At 48.3% G+C, this 18,631-nt stretch overlaps 1 protein-coding gene across 4 annotated transcripts in view; it reads left to right on the plus strand.

Moving 5' to 3' along the window:
- The window catches only part of asap1b (ArfGAP with SH3 domain, ankyrin repeat and PH domain 1b), a 29,144-nt gene extending 10,533 nt beyond the window's left edge, over window positions 1-18,611 (plus strand). The window contains exons 3-29 of one of the 4 annotated variants that reach the window (XM_086101963.1): window positions 81-226; window positions 1,364-1,438; window positions 1,832-1,881; window positions 2,227-2,356; window positions 3,498-3,583; window positions 3,966-4,041; window positions 4,145-4,231; window positions 5,933-6,033; window positions 6,733-6,802; window positions 7,873-7,960; window positions 8,033-8,081; window positions 9,197-9,363; window positions 10,232-10,365; window positions 10,730-10,821; window positions 10,906-11,092; window positions 11,403-11,488; window positions 11,871-11,986; window positions 12,069-12,136; window positions 12,416-12,523; window positions 12,595-12,823; window positions 13,906-13,974; window positions 14,873-15,043; window positions 15,658-15,736; window positions 16,040-16,104; window positions 16,184-16,707; window positions 17,147-17,269; window positions 17,483-18,611. In XM_086101963.1, the coding sequence (XP_085958089.1) occupies window positions 81-226; window positions 1,364-1,438; window positions 1,832-1,881; window positions 2,227-2,356; window positions 3,498-3,583; window positions 3,966-4,041; window positions 4,145-4,231; window positions 5,933-6,033; window positions 6,733-6,802; window positions 7,873-7,960; window positions 8,033-8,081; window positions 9,197-9,363; window positions 10,232-10,365; window positions 10,730-10,821; window positions 10,906-11,092; window positions 11,403-11,488; window positions 11,871-11,986; window positions 12,069-12,136; window positions 12,416-12,523; window positions 12,595-12,823; window positions 13,906-13,974; window positions 14,873-15,043; window positions 15,658-15,736; window positions 16,040-16,104; window positions 16,184-16,707; window positions 17,147-17,269; window positions 17,483-17,557 (3,251 nt within the window). In that variant the 3' untranslated portion in view covers window positions 17,558-18,611. The remainder of the gene's footprint in view (window positions 1-80; window positions 227-1,363; window positions 1,439-1,831; window positions 1,882-2,226; window positions 2,357-3,497; window positions 3,584-3,965; window positions 4,042-4,144; window positions 4,232-5,932; window positions 6,034-6,732; window positions 6,803-7,872; window positions 7,961-8,032; window positions 8,082-9,196; window positions 9,364-10,231; window positions 10,366-10,729; window positions 10,822-10,905; window positions 11,093-11,402; window positions 11,489-11,870; window positions 11,987-12,068; window positions 12,137-12,415; window positions 12,524-12,594; window positions 12,824-13,905; window positions 13,975-14,872; window positions 15,044-15,657; window positions 15,737-16,039; window positions 16,105-16,183; window positions 16,708-17,146; window positions 17,270-17,482) is intronic. The other 3 variants (XM_086101961.1, XM_086101960.1, XM_086101962.1) reach the window with 3 other exon arrangements.
- Window positions 18,612-18,631: the final 20 nt, after the last annotated feature.

An 18,631-nucleotide genomic window follows, 5' to 3' on the forward strand; every position in this document is an offset into this window, starting at 1 on the left:
TCTGGTCATCAAGCTAATGCTAATCCTTAGCCACAGATGCCAGGAAACGCTGAATGTTGTTTTCCCATTCTGTCTGACAGATCATGTCCAAAATGAGGAAAACTATGCCCAAGCGCTGGACAAATTTGGCAGCAACTTCATCAGCCGGGACAACCCTGACTTGGGCACTGCCTTTGTCAAATTCTCCTCACTTACCAAGGAGCTATCAGCCCTCCTGAAGAACCTGGTGAGTCCAAAATCCTATGCGTGCCAGCCAAAATGCTGTGGGGATATGTGTTTCCTCTCGCCCACTGGCGGTTAAAGTGGGGGGAGAGATTATATTGGTTGTCACTTGCGTAATTGGTTTATGTGTGTGGATTAGGATTAAGCGAGGTTCCGGGTTTGCTTTGTGGCAGGGAAGGTCAGAACATTAACAAGGTATTTAAAAAGTCAAGTTTCGAGGCATGTGTGTCATGAGTAACCCCCCCCCCCCCTTCAAAAACAGTAACGTATTTTCACTACCATATGGCGCACTGTATTTAAAGGCGCAGTGTCAGTTACGGGTGCTATTTCTGTATTTAACACATAGACAAGACACACTGCATTATTAGACGCAGGCAGGGTAAAATGTACGCTTGTTTAAAAAATACGGAAGCATGCATTGCACACTAGCATATGTTTTTAAAAAGGCATGCCACAGATGGCTTGTTGACGAATGAACGATAGCCGGTGCCGGTTGTTCCGCAGGCTCGACATAAGGAATTTAAAGATGAGCTGTATACTGTATTCAGCTGACATTTTCAGTGGGGGGGTTTTTTCCCCCTCATGGTCTTCCAGGATGTCCGGAAGGCAGCCAGTTAAAGATTTTTTTTAAAAGGCATGGCTTTTAAGAAGCACATTAGTGCCCATTAAGTGTTGTTGACGTCCTTGATTGCTGCTCATCGTGTACGTGTATGTGGACTGGGGGGGGGCTTAGTCGTGCTGTAAACAACCTTGCTGGGCCTAATGGTTAGAGCCGCTGAGCAATGCTCGTCTTTGCTTTTGCTCACTCAACCTCACCTGGTGTCTATTTATTGGTTACATATTTTTTGAATGTATTTATTTATTTACTTTTTACCCCAGTCTGAGCTCATCAGAGTGGCTTTACTCACCGTGAAGCAAGGCAGTGCTAAGTACATGGTGCTGCTTTTGGAAGACAATCAGTAACAGAGACACTTTATGGACGGAGGTATTAAGTAGGCATGCGCGATACCGTACGTCTGTATTCATACTTGTACTCGTCTTCATAAGAGCGATCGCATACTACAACACCTGATACCACTCTGTTATCTACTCAACTATTCTGACCTCCAAACGTGTGCCTCCCTTTGTTTTTCATCCTTAGCTGCAGAACCTGAGCCACAATGTCATCTTCACCCTGGACTCGCTACTCAAAGGAGACTTGAAAGGTGTCAAAGGGGTAAGGTGCCGCTCTCGCCACAACTCAGCAGCGGCTGAGCACAAAGCGAGCGGACACCGCGTCAGCACATCCCGCCATACGCCTCCCAACCGCTGCGCATGTGCATACTGGGCGGGGACAGTGTGAACAGACCACAGGGGGTTAAAGGGGGAGTCAAAGCGGCTGTTTAAATGACTGCACTGGAAATCTGGCTCAAGTAAACACCACGTCTGTGTTGTGATGGAAGAAATGGGTCATGAACTCCGCCGTTGATGATGACGGTGGCGGCGGGGCGGGGCCGCTCCGAGCAAGCGAAGCGCCTGACAGGCTGCTGGTGATGGTCCAAAAGTCTACAAATAACTCGCTGGTTGAAGCGCACTGACACTTGTTCTGTCCTCTGTTGTGTCTGCGCAGGACATCAAGAAGCCCTTTGACAAGGCCTGGAAGGACTACGAGGCCAAGTTGTAAGTCGGCCTCTTGCCCTTTGTGTGTGATTTTGTGTGATGTGGCCAATAGAAAATCTGGTCCAAACAAAAAGCTTCCAATTGGAGTCTAATGGTCAAACTTGACTATTTGTCAACACATTTTGGCTGGTCACTTTTGGTTTGCTCTGCGACTTGGGGAAGCCCTTCGAAGTCATGTACCACGGCACAACAGTTTTGGCGGTTACGCTTATATCAACCTTGACCAAACCAGCCCTGATTTCTCCCTAAATTACCATCGTGTATAAGTACGGCTCGTATCATGTTGCGCACGTACATCCGCATCGGTCAAAGCCTGCCACGTTTTTTTTTTTTTTTGCCGTGCAGCACCAAAATCGAGAAGGAAAAGCGGGAGCACGCCAAGCAGCATGGGATGATCCGCACTGAGATCACCGGAGCCGAGATTGCTGAGGAGATGGAAAAGGAGCGTCGGCTCTTCCAGCTGCAGATGTGCGAGGTAGGTCATTAAAAAAAAACAAAAAAGCTCTCCAAATTCCTTCTCACAGAATGTCATTTTCCAGATGAGGAGCGATATTTGTTTTGTGATATTCCGGCAGCGCTTGTAGCTTCTTGGTCTCTTGTCGCTCGCTTCACAGAAATCTGGCAAATTGAGTGTAAAACAAATGTGAGCTCGGCTTGGGCCCCAGAGAAATTGGAACACACTGTGGGAGACCCCCCCTCCCCCCATTAAAAAAAGCAGCAAAATCCTCTCTCACTGGTAGGCGTCGCCACCCACGCCTCGCTTGAGATTTTGTCGACTGCAATTGCATAACGCAAAAGTGGCTCCTGCGCCGGCGCTGCTGTTGGCCGTGTGAATTATTCACTGCAGAAAAGAAAAAGCTGAGCTGCACTGCCGCTCCTCCCTGCCCACATGTTCCACGCAGTCTTTGCCTCGTTTCCTCCCTCACGCTGCCAACTGTGGCCACTCCAAAAGTGCAAAATAGAGGAGATGATCAAGCGGAAAAAGACCAAAATGGCCAGCTTTCAATTCAGGTTTGCACCTGGGTGCTTGGAGATTTTGTTTGCGCCCCGTTCGGCTAGACACGTCTCCCATCAGTTTCATGTCAGCCAACGAACTGGTGTCAGGATCTGATTCATTTATTTATTTGTTTTACAACTTTCCAAGTCTTTATTTAACTTCCAAGGCCTCGTTTTTCATGTCCAGTTATTTGCCAGAAATGACAAATATTGGTACTGGTTTTGAATCAGAGCATCGAGTATCTGTTTGGTGTCGCATCTGTGGCACATTCATTCCATTTAGCCTCATTTGTGGGCGTCACTTGCATTCCCTTGGTGGTTGCACCCCCAACCCACAACCCACCGTGACCCCACCGGTCACGTTGCTCAATCAGCAGATTAATCTCACACTCTCGCCCCCTCGGTCAGCGCCGCGATATCTGTCGCCATTCCCTCGCTGGGGAATCTTTCCAATTGCGGGATTAGCTCAGATTATCTGTTCTGCTTTTATTTAATGACAGCGCCGTCTGGCGAGATTTGGGAATTTGGGGCTTTTATTTTGAAAAATGGGGAAAAGGGTGCGGATTGAAAAATAAGACTAACGTGGGAGCGTGTGTGGTTTTTGTGTGTTTGCGTTGCAGTACCTGATCAAAGTGAATGAGATCAAGACCAAGAAAGGCGTGGACCTCCTGCAGAACCTCATTAAGTATTACCACGCGCAGTGCAAGTAAGCAAGCAAGCCCCTCTCTCTGGCTTTATGGGAATAATGTTGAGCTGCCAAATAAGGAATCGATCGGGTATGTTGCGGCAGCTGTGAGGTCTCCCCGGCGACGCAATGACAAATCATCTCTTTGCGTTTCTACGTCTGGTGGTGATGCTACGCAGGTGTACGGAATGGGACGCCGGTCCCCATCAATTAATCCGTTTTGTGTCATATTTTTTATTTTGCAGGATTATACATATTGGAGATTATAATGTTGTATAATTATATCCAAAACTATGTGCGGCCCATGTCAACGTTGTGGAATTTTCACATTATGAAACAATACCAAATAATGGTACTGTCCGCGAAAGCTCAAATGTAAATGAAAGCGGGGCGTCTGTTGCAGTTTCTTCCAAGATGGCTTGAAGACGGCCGACAAGTTGAAGCAGTACATTGAGAAGTTGGCGGCTGACCTCTACAACGTAACTCGTCTCCTTTTGACTTTTCTCTTGGTCGCAGTTGCTTGCAAGGGTTCCACCCCCCTCCCCCCCGTCTTTGAACCACACTTCCAATTTCTGCATCCAGATCAAACAAACCCAGGATGAGGAGAAGAAGCAGCTGACTGCCCTGCGCGACCTCATCAAGTCCTCCCTCCAGCTGGACCAGAAGGAGGTAACACGCACACACGCACACATTTACAGCCCATTTTCGCAGACACAATACACGCTGAACAACGACTTGATTCAGTTGATTGCTTTTAGTTCAGCAGTTGGGTTCAATAGTACAGTCAACCCTCGCTGCAGCACCATCACAAGTCTGCGTCGGCTCAGTTACGCCCCTGCAGCGTTTCATTGATGATTATTATATTTGGGGAAAAATTATTTTCACAGCCCCTGTATGTATGGCTCAGGTCCCCCTTTAGCATCAGGCGAGAAAAAAAAAATACCTGAAGTTGTGCCTGCTCGCTCGCGAGAGTGCAGATTTTGGAGGCAGCCCTTTTCATGGGTTTTTCCTGTGTTGGAATTTTGTGTTGGCCACCTTAAATATAGAACCACACATTCTGTGCCACAACATGGCTGGCAGCAGAGAGCTCTACTGCAGGCGATGCAGTGTAATGAAGAGCAAGAAGAAAAGCAAAGTTGCTCTGCTTGGCTGCAGTAAAAGCTATCCATCCGACATGGCGGAGAAAAGAAATGCCTGTGGGCATTGTACTGTGTTCTCTTTGTAAGTCTTGCCGCTCGCTGTGTGATAAAGGTGCAGTTGTGCGAAGAGGTAGAAGGACGGACGAGCTATCATCCCTTTGGCATGATTGGTTCGCATCAGGCCAGCAGACCGAAATATGATGTGGTTTAGTGAAACACTTCGGTCTTTCAATAAAGTACAATGTTGAATTCTCCTGTTTTAATGGTTAACTTGCACTGCCTGTGGCAACTGCAGGCGCAACAAACAAAACTGTGAGCGAGTCCTCATTTCGTTTTCTCAGAATGATGTTGTATGATATTCTCCCACGGATTTCTTTTTTACAAACTGTCTTTTCATTTAGTTGGCATGTGTTGGAAACACGCCGTAGCCATACTGCACATTTTCACCAATTGTGGGGCAATAATCGGGTGCATTCTTGTGCATGTCATACCATGCATTGTGGCCACATCCACTCACACTGTAGCCTCCCTTGGCAATTAGCCCCCCCATGCTGCAGGCTATAATTAAGAACCGTGTGACACCCAACATAACCCCACGTGCGATATCTGAGCAGGATCTTTCACACCTCTCCCATCTGTCTCCTTCCCCTCCTCACTACCTTCTTCTGCTTGTCTGGAATCAAGTCTAGAAGAGTAAGTGCTGCTGCTGCTGCTGCTGCTGCATGTGGAGCATGCTGCCATTTTGTCTGTGCCGCGTGACTTTCAAGAGTGCGCCGCAGCCCACGCAGCATGCTAGCGGCCACGCGGATGGGGAACGGGGATGCTGAGAGTCGAACATTGTCACGTGGGGGAAAAAAAAAAGAATGCTAAGTGTGAACAGCAAGTAATTGCGTTGTCATTTCGCATCGGTTTTCAATGACGTTCATGAACAAAATTTGCATCGTTTTGCTTCAGCACACTTTCTTCAACCACTTTATTTCTTTATCTTTAACGTCACCATTTTCCTTCTTCGGCTTCTAATATATTTCTAAACAATTTAAATTGATCTCATCTAAATAATTTCTCCTCTTTGATGTCGATGTTCAAGTTTTACTACTAGTGGTACGAGTCGTAACTCTCAGCATTCCTGCCACACTTTCTGAGTGAGTGAGTTTATATTTTGCTGCATGTTTGTGTGGCCTGTCGCTGTGGCGCGGTGCAGGTTTCATTTTGCCGTTTGTGCGCCTTTTAGGACTCGCAGAGTAAGCAAGGTGGCTACAGCATGCACCAGCTGCAGGGCAACAAGGAATTTGGCAGCGAGAAAAAAGGCTACCTGCTGAAGAAGAGCGACGGGTAAGGCCGGCGCGGGGCCCTGCACGGACCGCTCGCTTTCCTCTCCAGCCCACTGGGGCTTTACACGCAAGACAACAAAGTGCACTCGCGCCCTCCGTCAGATGATTTTGTTTTGCTTTGACTTTCAATCGGCACTCAAGTTTACTACAACGCTAAACAGACAAGATTTTAAACGACATCATTCTGCGCTACCAGAGTCTATATTTAGATTAATGCTAACATATTTTGAAAATGCCGTTGATGCATCGCGTGCTCAAAGTAGAAATCTTGAAGCAACATATATTCCAACACAAACTGGAGCAGCGCATTTAGACAGATCCCGGAGGCTAATGCAGGCACAGAACATTGAATGAGATTGCAGCATAAATCACGATGCACAAACTGTTTAATTCTTGACTATCTGTTTAATTACTGTGTTGTGACTACATGATTTTTTTTAAAAAAAAGAGTGCAATATTTTCCTCCATTCTTTTCAACGGGGGAAAATGATTGGAGTGTTTCAAATTGCGAGCGTGATCACGGAATGAATCCAGCCCGTATCTGAAGGCGCCGCAGTATATACTTGTTTGCGACATTTTAGTTTGTTGGTGTGCATTGTGATTTTTTTTTCCCCCACCACATTTGCTCAAACGTCTGCCGCGTCCCAGGAAAGGTTGAGCAAACTCAAAGCTGCGGCTGTCTCTTTTGCACCCATCGTAGGCTGAGAAAGGTGTGGCAGCGCAGGCAGTGCTCGGTGAAGGGGGGCATCCTCACCATCTCTCATGCCACAGTGAGTGCACACACACAGACACACACACATATACACAGAGGGCCTCCCTGACCCCCCAGCCCCCTCCTCCCTCTTCCCTTCCTCACGTGCAAGCGTGCATTCTGGTGGAATTGACATAGATTGGTTGCCATGGCAACTATGTCCCTCCTCCCTCCGCCTGCTGTTCCAGGGTGACTCATCCGTGGATGTGCGTGCGTGTATGCGCGCCATGGCGGCAGCAGTGCACGCTTGTGCAGCAGCAGCCGAGTTAAGGAAAGGGTAGCTTTTTCTTGAACACGGGACATGCACAACAAGAATAAAAATCTGGATGACGATGACGAGCCGAACGGATATAACGCCCGTGGTCGCGTCCAAGGCGCTGACACCATGGCTGTGTGCTGGGAGTAGCTTGCCAGACGTCGGGGTGATGTGAACTGACTTTTTTTTTTCTTCCCCCATCTCGAGCACGCTCCAGTTCACTTATTCAACCGCTTCTTTGGGCTGAAATATCCAAGTCACTACACTTTTCATGAAAGCAGAGCTACGATGCATTTGCTGTTATAGCCGGAAGCAGTTGCCAGGTGTCTTCATAACATGTCTGGGACAGACTATGGTCGACATTAGAATTGTGACAAAAATATCTGAAAATAATACAAAATTCCCTCTGAGGGATCACAATGAGTATAGTAAATACCCTGCAAATATTAAATGAAAATTACACAAATAATTGCATTTTAACTCATTCACTCCCAAAGACGTTTTTAAACGTCTTTTCAGACTTGGTCCAGAATTGGCTCGTACTGAATCAGTTTTAATGAAGTCCAAATAACAGACCTGTGTTTGTCAAAATAAGCACTATGCCAAAAGAATTGAAACAAATACAAAATATTTGGGATGGGGAAACTTAATATTTGATGGAAAATACACATGACAGAAGTGAATAACATAAAGGCAGTAGTGCCAGTACATCATTTTCACTGGTAGAGGCAGCACTTCTTCGTCTACAGTGTGTGCATGTGGCAAACGCCCAAATGATTGCCAGTGAGCGATGGTATTTTGCAACACTAATCGGGCGCGTGTTTTCCTTGCAGTCCAACAGGCAGCCGGTGAAGCTCAACCTCCTCACCTGCCAGGTCAAACCCAGCGCCGAGGACAGGAAGTGTTTTGATCTCATTTCCCGTGAGTGTGCGCAGACGTGAAACGCGTCGTCACGCCTGTTACCACTGATGGTTTGTGTATCTCCCCCTGCAGATAACCGCACGTATCATTTCCAAGCTGAGGATGAGCAAGAGTTTGTCATGTGAGTACAATTCATCAATCAATCAAAGGTTGGACCGGCGACGTGACAAGATTTCCCCAAAATGAAAGTGTTAAAATTAGCAAGAATTAGCAATAAGGCAACATTTCCCCAAATTGGGCCTTGCTTCAAATTGATGGAAACGCTTCAAAGGAGAACGTAGAGTGCAGCAGCTGATTGCCAACACATCATGTGAAAGGCCATAGGTGGTTGCCGGGCTTGACAGCGTTCCACTGAGACTGGCGCCTCTACTGCTAGCGTTCCCTCGCCGTCGCGCACATTGTCAGCGGTGGCGTCTTCCGCAGCGTGCCTGATGAAATATTCAGTGTTCCCTAGCAGCACTCAGCCCTCCCAGTCACTCAATTAGCAGTGCCTTGTCAGTAGAGGCTTTTATTTATTTATTTATTTATTTGCACGCAAGCACATCTCTTGTGGTGTTTGTGAGCAGATTGTGCCATGTCGGGAACTGCGGGATGCCACGTTTGAAAGGCAGGCGTGGTATTTCCCATCTGTCCTGCAGGAAAACCCATGTGTGCCCATGTGTCTTTTGTGTGTCTTAACCTCATTTGTGCGAGAGCAATTATTCAGACTGCATGCAAATTTTGGCTTAATGATGAGAATAGAAATGAGTTCCACTGGCCACAAGATTAGGTACACTCCTCGAGCCATTTAGGACCACTTTGTGAAGTTGATCTCCAATTTAACTTGAAATGGAATTAAAAAGTCTTGAATCGAGCTGCAGCAAGCCTGTGATTACGCAGGCCACAAATGGTAGCTCTGACGAATTTCCGACCTCCTGTTTTGACATGAATGAAAGTGTCATTTTCCAACCTACCCAGCAAGGAGAAAACGAGCACACTTGAATTGAACCTTCATCAAAGAATCCGACTGTTGATCAATAAAATGTTCTTTTTTCTTCTTCTTTTTCTTATAATGCAAAAATATCAGTTGGGTGTGAGTCAGTTCCTAGTACGTAACACGGCAGGAAACTGGCAACAATGTTGGTCATTGCATTCCAACCAAATATTTGCAAAAGCCTGATTGCACACAATGAGAACACCAGGGAACACAATTTTCGTTGAGTTCTGACCACTACAGCGCCTTGTTTCGCTGCGCAGCTGGATCTCGGTGCTGACCAACAGCAAGGAGGAGGCCCTGAACATGGCCTTCCGCGGCGAGCAGAGCAGCGGCGGCGAGGACGGCCTGGAGGACCTCACCAAAGCCATCATCGAGGATGTGCTGCGCATGCCGGGCAACGAGCTGTGCTGCGACTGTGGCGCGGCAGGTAGGGCCGAGAGACACCACCTCCGAAGCATTTCTAGGCTTTTTGCTCCTCGTCGTTACATCACGCTGTTACATAAGTCACACAAGCAGCTGGGAGAGGCCTGCACGCATGCTAAATCGCATTGTCTTCATTTTTATTGTAATCCGTCACCGCTATTAAGTGCAGTTGGAATGAGAGGCCGTCAAATTATTCACCCTCCGTGCATGGCTTTCGGCAGCCAGGCAGCTGCCTTTCAACATGCGCAACATGTGACCGAAGCCTCACATCTGGACTACCCTGCCTCTGTGCTAGTATGACTCAGGACTTTCAGTTTCTTTTTGGGGGAGGGGGAAGGTCTCTGACGTTCGCACCGTCCGCCCTCCCTCTCTATCCGTCTCTCTATCACTCTCTGCATGCACGCCGCAAGATGCGCGTAAAAGCGCTGAGTTACCCTTTTCAATTGTCCCACATTGCATCAATTCATCAGTCAGTCACTGCAGTTGAAAAGCGCCCCCCCCCCAAAAAAAAGGTTTAAAAATAAGTACAAGACAACTAGACGATAAAAGATGCTACAACGGTAGTCATGTGGATGAATACCACTTGCAAGTCAATGGATGGATTCCATGTTGGCTCTGTGTGTTCAACTGTCAATGAGGACAATGAAAATAGACGTTAGCATGCAATTTAGCGCAGTAAAAGAAACGAGAGCATTACACTGGCCCAAGTAGCCAAGGAAATCAGTCTGAGGAAAAATAGTTCCACAAATGTCTGTGCGAAACTCCCTCTGTCTTTGGGCATCGCCACGTTGACCGTCAAGCGCAGTTGAAGTCTCCAACGCACGATGACGCCGCCCCTTTTGTACTGACATGTGTCTGTCGACGGCTCGTAGATCCCAAATGGCTGTCCACCAACCTTGGCATCCTGACATGCATCGAGTGCTCCGGCATCCACCGAGAAATGGGCGTGCACATCTCCCGCATCCAGTCCATGGAGCTCGACAAACTGGGCACCTCAGAACTCTTGGTAGGTCCATACGTCCGACCGAGGAGCCAACACGGGGGACACGTTAAAAAAAAAATCCAACCACAACTACCTGTATGCTAATCTTGTGATCTCATTTGTTATGTCAACAGGAAACTACCGGTACATGACATTGTACAGTTCACTGTCCGTGTATTTGTTTGTATTTGCTTTGATTTGACTCTGCTGTCTGTAGCCAGTTCAGCATTGAAAAGGCCAATGCCTCAATACCAGAACGCAATAGGCTCTCAATAATATTTTGTCATGTTTGCATGACACTGCGATAAGAACACATTTGTGGTTTCTTTGTGTAGGAGCATTTCTGAATTTAATAGCTCTAAAATGTCTGTCTGACTTTCTTTTTCAGCTGGCCAAGAACATTGGGAACAGTAGTTTCAATGAGATAATGGAGGGCAACCTGCCGTCCCCCTCGCCCAAGCCCGGCCCCTCCAGCGACATGTGAGTACACGCGCCAGCAGGAAGGCAAATACCGTCGCCGATCCGTCAATGTTCTTGTCAACGTACTTGTCAACCCCCCGTCAGGACGATGAGGAAGGAGTTCATCAACGCCAAGTATGTGGACCACAAGTACGCCCGCAAGACGTGCTCGTCGGCGGCGGCCAAGATGATGGACCTGTACGAGGCGGTGCGCGCCCGTGACCTGCTGGCCCTGGTCCAGGTCTACGCCGAGGGCGTGGAGCTCATGGAGCCTCTGCCTGAGGCCGGCCCGGTCAGTCAATCAAATGGCCTGGCATCGCCGGATGTGCTCCTTGACTGAGTTTTCAAACGCATGCAAGTCTTTGGAAAATAGTTCAAACATTTCTTTGGCCTGATGTCATCCAGCTCATTTCAAGCGAAATATATGGCCCCGTGTAAACTCGGCTGCTGTATCTGCCTGGCCGGTAGGCAGGTGTCTATTATTTTAGTTTTAGGAGCCATTTTGTTCATGGCGGACAGCTTGTAGTTCAAAAGCGATGCAGAGTCAGTGACTGGATGCAGACAGGCTGACCGCCTGCTGCTGTGTTTGTCGCCTCCTGCAGGAAGTGGGAGAGACGGCGCTGCACTACTCAGTCCGGACGGCTGACCACACCTCGCTGCACCTAGTGGACTTCCTGGTGCAAAACAGGTAAATTGACATACATTCATATTTGTACGATGTTTTTCTATCTTAGACAATGGCATGTTTATTTTAAACTTCAAACAAAAGTTCTCAGCAACCTGCCGTGTTCCAGATTCAAGATGTTTATTTGTCCAGCAAAAACGCGTGGATAGCACTCAGCAATTAAAGTCTTCCTTTCCTGGTCTCCCAATCAAAGCCAAAATGAAATTGATCTCTTATCGGCTGTCACATTTGGGGGAAAAATGCTGGTGCTGCTACGCCCCAAAATGCCCATTATCGGTTGGACCGATTATGAGTCTATTCCTAGTTTTTGACCAATTAGCATTGTGTGGACTCTGGAAGTCTTCTAGACTGGCTGAGTGAGTGATTATATGTTTTTGCCTCGTAGCGGTAATCTGGACAAGCAGACGGAATGGGGCAACACGGCCCTCCATTACTGCTGCATGTACGAGAAGCCAGAGTGCCTCAAGCTGCTCCTGAGGGGCAAACCGGCCACCGATATCAGTGAGTCGCACCCGCCCTAGCCAAGCGCCAGCTCATGTGTAGCCTTGCGTATCTAACTGTCGGTCGCCATGTGCCCCCTCAGCCAATCAGAACGGGGAGACGGCGCTGGATGTTGCCAGGCGACTGAGGAACGCACCGTGCGAGGAGGCGGTGAGAGTTTGCACATTGCCGTGGAAGGCCTTGCAAAAGCGTTTTCACTTGTTTCACTTGTGGGGATTGGGGGCGGAGGCGTCACTTCCTCGATTGACTGTAAATGGAAATACTTTAATGAAAAAAAAAAAACGAAAGTTCTCCATTTCAATCCATTTGTCCAAATGGAGGCCCATCCACACAGTGATGATTTGTGAAGGTGCGAATCCAAATGAGGCTTGTTGGGCCTTCCTTGGACGAGGTCTGGCTTAGATTGAGCATTTTTGTTTTGCTTGTCAGCTGGTGCAGGCGGCTGAGGGGAAATTCAACCCTCACATCCACGTGGAGTACGAGTGGAGCCTTCGACTGGAGGAGATGGACGAGAGCGACGATGATCTGGATGACAAGGTGCCTGGTCGCCGTTTGTTTTCTGTCCGGCGGCGCGCGCCTGTGACACCGTCTCGCGTGTCGTCACGCAGCCCAGTCCCATCAAGAAGGACCGGTCGCCGCGGCCGCAGAGCTTCTGCCACTCATCCAGCCTGTCGCCGCACGACAAGCTCTCGCTGCCAGGCTTCATCAGCCAGCGCGACAAGCAGCAGCGGCTGTCCTACAGCGCCTTCACCAACCAGATGTACAGCGCCTCCACCGACCTCACGTCCTCGCCCGTGGCCGACGGCCCGCCGCTGCCGCCCAGGAACCAGGGCAAAGGTTCGCATCGCCGCCACGGCCGCCGGCGCTCATTTCAGTCACTCGCGTTTTTTCTTTTTTCTCCCTGACACAAATATGAAGCAAAAGCTTCTCATTTGTACCGTGACGAACACCTTTAATGCGTACATGCACTTGTGTTCACAATAAGAGCAGTGGTTTGACCGGTTGGAGGTGTAACCGACTTGAGAACCAGAGAGTGTCATTTTGGGATGAAAAACAAGCAATTGTGAAGAATGAATCCACAGGTGTCCGAAGTGGTAGATGGAAATATCAGGTTGTCTTCATTACTTAGCATGTACTCAGTTTTCAATGGCAGGTTTATTGACGCAAAAGCCAGAACGTTTTGTGGTAAAAAAGAAATAATAATAATAATAATAATAATAATTTTAAAAAACAAGCAATTGATGAAGAAAGAAAACCACTCGCATACTAAAAGTAAGCTTTAATCTCAGAAAAAAAATAACAATTTTCGGCTGTTCAAATTTAGAACTTTATTGGGAAATCAGTGCACTAAATAACAGTACTAGTATTTTTTAAAAATACAATAATATTATACATTTTAAAAATAAGCCCAGAAAAATATAACGCAGAATTTAGAAAAAAAATGATTGTCCCCCAAAAATTTTTTTGCAGTTCAAATTTCTGTGATAACAGATGCATTCAAGAGCACTCATGCTCAAGAATAAAACTCGAACTGAGAAAAAATATCATTTTATCCAGAGCAATTTTTGATGTTAATTTGACATTTCTAAGTATTTCACTGTGTGCAAATTCAATCACATTGGAGTCAAATGGTCGCTGAGCGTTTTTGGTTTTTTTTTGGCTCAGCCAACTAAAAGGCAAAGTGATTGAAACAAATATGGCCGTTTATTTGGAGTGTCAAATAAGTGCAGCAGCGGCAAGTTGCCGAGTGTCTCTCCTTTGTTTTGTGGGGCGCGTGTGTGGAGCAGTAGCAGCTCCTTTCTCTCGCTTTTGACTCCAAAAACCAAAAAGATGCAAAGTTGCTCACCCACGCGCCTCCTCCTCATCTCGCTCTCTTTTTTTCTTTGTCTTCTTTTCCCCCTCCTTTTTGATTCTTTCAGCTCCACACTTGGCATTCCTCGGCTCTCATTCGCACTACGCCACACTGGCTGGCACTCGACCATACATCCGTGAATATCCTCATTTGACTTCCACCCGCTCACCCTCGCCACCCCCGGCCGCTGCTTGGCCACGTTTGCGGCTCACAAAACAAAAAAATGCCAGCGGCGATGATCAAATTGGATTGTTTTCTTGAGCTGTAAACGTGAGCCACAGCTGGTCGCTCTCGCTGGCTGAGCTCTCTGGTCGCCGCTTTCTTCCCACTTGACCACGACAATGTCAAATGAGATGTGCAAACAATATATTTCCATGTGCAGTGCAACTCCTACAAGCTCAAACACAAGTTTTACCCGCATCTAAATGTCACCTCGATTTGTCGTGCATTGTTACCATGACAAACGAGTGGCCCGCCTTGGGAATTTTCAACACATGAACCATCGTCAACTTGAGAAAGGTGTGCGCTGTTTGGTAGCAGTGAACTCAACTCAGCTGATTTGACAACCGGCAGCGGTTTGCCAAATATGAAACATTTCTTCCAAAAGATGCGCCACGCTGTTGAATGCTACTCCCAGCTCACGTTTGCACTAAAATTCAACAGAAGACAACGACAATTTCACCGTGACTGGTTAAAACACACAAACTTATGTTGGCTTGAGCACGGTCCACTAGCTTAATGCTACCATAAATGGGAAATGCCATTGACATGCTAACAGTTAGCGTCAATAGTCACAATTTGACAACAGATATTTGAAGGTGAAAACATTGCGTCAAAGTGCTCCTTTGGGTGTCTTCAAGAAGCGACGTGATGCTTGCGCTCTATCCGCTCGGACAAAGCTGATCTCTTCCCCGTTTCCCTCCTCCTCTCGCTCATGATCTTCATCTCCTCCTTGAACTTGTGAAGTGGTGGTGGGCGTGGGACCTCCGGGTTGTGCTGGTGCTGACGTCTTGTGTGTATTATCGCTCCCCCAGCTGCTGCCGCCGCCGCCGCCTCGCCTGCACTCACGGCGGGAGGCAGCGCCACCCTGTCCAAGAAGAGGCCGCCGCCCCCGCCGCCCAGCCACAAACGCACCCTGTCCGACCCGCCCGGCCCGCTCTGTCACATCAGAGGGGGCCTGTCCGGGGAGGAGACACAAGCACACGGTATCCAGTCGGACCTCACATTAACACCGTGCCCGAACAAATACGCTTTGTTCCCCGCTCGCGACAAAGAACACCGCAAATTGGCTTTTTCTCTTGAAATGAATGGAAACGACAAAAAAAACAACCAATAAAAATAGCTCCCCATAGGACTGCGCTTTGTAAAAACAGACAATAATAACAACAATTGTCCATCTGTACAGTATTTTCAGAATTTGTCATTCTATCGATTAACTCATTCACTCCCAATGACGTTTTTAAACGTCTTTTCAGACTTGGTCCAGAATTGGCTGGTACTGAATGAGTTAATTGATTGTGTGTTAAAAATAAAACACGGCGCAGCACCCACTCAAAGTAGAATGTCAAAATGATAATGCTGACACCTCAATGCGAACACCTCAATGCGAAACGTGAGCGGCCACTGTAGCGCCCATTAAGCGTCTCGGGCGTACGGAAAGCTCAGCCAGATGACCACTCCCCTCTCCCTCCATCCCATGATTCTATTTTGTCATCCCAGCACCTTGAGCGCTTTGAAGTTTGTGTGAGCCGAAGAGCAACCGTGCGGCGTGCGTAACGTGTGTGTCCTGTGTTTGTGGCCGCGCTTGGCGACGCTTTAGGAAGCGACTCCACGCCGCCTCCGGTCAACAAGATGTCACCCGTCTCCAACAAGTTTGAAGGCATCCCTCAGCAGCAGAGGTAAGACGGACCCTCTCAGCATCACGGACGCCCTCGAGCAAAGTTCGCCTTTTCAAATCGATTGTTGGGTCAAATGAGAGTTTGAAGACAACCAAAGAGGCTCAAGTCAAAGTTAAGGTTTGAAAACCGGTTGTAAGACTTGGCTTCCGAGTTAATATTTCCTACGTGGGTTGGGTTGCAAACGAGGGTTGTTTGGGTTTCAAATTTGGGTTTGGTGTACCGAATGAAATGTCCAATGAGTGAGTGTTGCTGATGCTTTGATTGTCATTTTTCCCAAAAACAACGACAACAAAATTCTTGCAGTACGACTTCGAGCAACACAAAGTCCACACTTGGTCCAAGGGTTCTTCCCAAACTACCTCAGAAAGGTGTGCTTTATATTTATTATGATTACAGTTATATTATAATTACTAGCAGGTGTATTATTGAGCATGCGTATGTTTCCAGTGGCGTTGCGTAAGATCGAAACCATCCACCACCCCTCCTTGGACAAAGCAGGCCTCCCCCCCGAGGTCTTCCAAAAGTCACCGCCGGGGGCGGACACCCCACAAAAGGCTGCGGCCCCAGAGCGGCCGCAGCCCGCCGACCCGCCGCCCAAGCAGCCGGTAGAGCTGCCGCCCAAGCCCGGGGAACTCCCGCCCAAGCCGCAGCTCTCCGACCTGCCGCCCAAGCCGCAGCTGGCCGACTTACCGCCCAAGCCGCAGCTCAAGGACCTGCCGCCCAAGCCCCACCTGGCCGACGTGCCGCCCAGACTGGGGTCGGCCGAGGCGGTCCATCGCCCGCCGGGGGACACGCTGGCCAGGCCACAGACGCAGCCGCCCCCGCCGCCACAACCGCAGCCCCGGGACTCGCCGTCGCCCGATCGGCCGGCCCCGCCCCCGCCCCAGCAGCAGCCGGGTGCCGATGACATAGAGGGGACCCCGCCCAGTACCTCGGAGACCCCCGTGCCCCTCCCCAGGAAGATCAATGCGGTATGCACGTACACTATCATGACGAACTGATTTGCTCTGAGTTTCTTTTGACAATTTACAAAAATGCCACGAGCCACCCTACTGCCTACACACAACACTTCATAATCACAACGTGGGGGGGGTGTCTTTGAAAACTTTGCAATAACACATTCAGTGCATTGTGACAGTGCTTCACTTTTGTTATAATCTTCATCCAACATTGTTTATTTACATCAGGGTTTTTTTTCCCTAAAAAATACTAGATAAATTTCCAAAGGATTTTTTGAAAAATATTTTTTTATTAAATAAAATACAACATTCTTCATTCATTTTGGGCAATGTGGAACAAGATTAAAAAAGTCAACCGCTGCGAATGATTCCTACCTACTTTTAGGTGCGCCATGACGCCGCGTGCCCTTACCGAGCGTTTTCCAAAGTGACGTGTGTGTTTGCGTTTCAGGGTAAGAGCAAGGCGCGGCGCGTGAAGACCATCTACGACTGCCAAGCCGACAACGACGACGAGCTGACCTTCGTAGAGGGCGAGGTCATCGTGGTAACGGGCGAGGAGGACCAGGAGTGGTGGGTGAGTTGACCTTATCTCGCGTGGCGCCGCTGCGGTTTAGCGCCTTCAGATGCTCTCAAATAAGGCCGTCAGGTAGGATTTCAAGGCGTGGTTAGGGTTTCAGCTTTCAGGGTTTTCCCGATTGGGGATTAGGGTGCGAAGGCCCTTGTCTGCCGGGGTGGCTTTTGAAAAGTTAGCGGGCGAGCGCCTGACTGGACTATTTTGTCCTTGCAGATCGGTCACATTGAGGGCGAGCCGGAGCGGAAGGGCGTCTTCCCCATGTCCTTCGTGCACATCCTCAGCGACTGACCGCAAACCCGCGCCACCCAATGAAGTCAAGCCTTTGCACTACCACAAGAACACACTCAAGCAAAAGTCAAAAAGACGGGAAAGCCTCGTCCGTGCTGTACAAAGAATGTGCGTACCCTATCCTCACCTGCGGTATTATCTTCAAGACCCCCCGCCCAATATCATAAACCAGCTCCCTCCAGCACTTCTCTCTGTAAACGCTGTGTGTATATATTTTTGTAAATAGATCTATCCGTGCGTCTGCTGTACATACATGTTTTACTGTACAAACATGCTATGGCACATTTGATCCCGATTTGTGTAGCCGGCGGAAGACCACCGGCCGCCCCACGTAGACCCTCCCGGCTTGCTTTGTGTGTAACCGTGTTGTTTCGCGGTAGACAAACAGAACCATGTATTGCTGCCGCACCACCAAAATCAAAACAGAAAAATTCAGTACCATGCGATGTGATCCAATTTCAACCTTTGAAAACGACGCGCTGCAACGTGAGATGTTTCACATTTGAATGTGACAAATCTTACGGTGCTCAATATAAGATGATGAATTCCACGCTATAAAGTGAGAAGTTCCGCTTCTGGTTGTAAGGTGAAATTCATCCCATTTGCCTTTTTCTTTTTTCCCCCCCTGGTGTGGCAGCAGTTTCGCTTGCTGCCGCTGCCCGTGTTGGAATCTCCAAGCCCATCTTGACTTGCTCTCCCTCAGCCTCGTGCACGACTGGAACGTTCCAAGAGCCACTAGAGAAAGAGAGAACGCACCCCCAAGCCACTATTATCATTGTTAGTATTAAGAAACAGTATTTAATGAAACGGACAAAAAATATATATATACCCGTCAGCAATAAAGTGTTGAGTCATCCCCCCCCCCCAAGTTGTGTTGACAGTGTCGTAAGTGAAAAGATGAGAGCTTTTTTTGTTGGGCACACATGTGAAAATGAGAAGCCGACATAGTTTGATGTTGTCGCCTGCTCCTCACTCACATGCAGTTTGTCCCATTGTTCAGGACCCCCTCCCAACCTCAAAAAAAATGTATCATTAAAGTGCTGTACTCTCTCAACCTTTACTCAATTTCTGCAC

Source organism: Hippocampus guttulatus, chromosome 21 (assembly GCF_054856545.1).
Source record: "Hippocampus guttulatus isolate MCC_2025c chromosome 21, RoL_Hgut_1.0, whole genome shotgun sequence".
NCBI lineage: Eukaryota > Metazoa > Chordata > Actinopteri > Syngnathiformes > Syngnathidae > Hippocampus > Hippocampus guttulatus.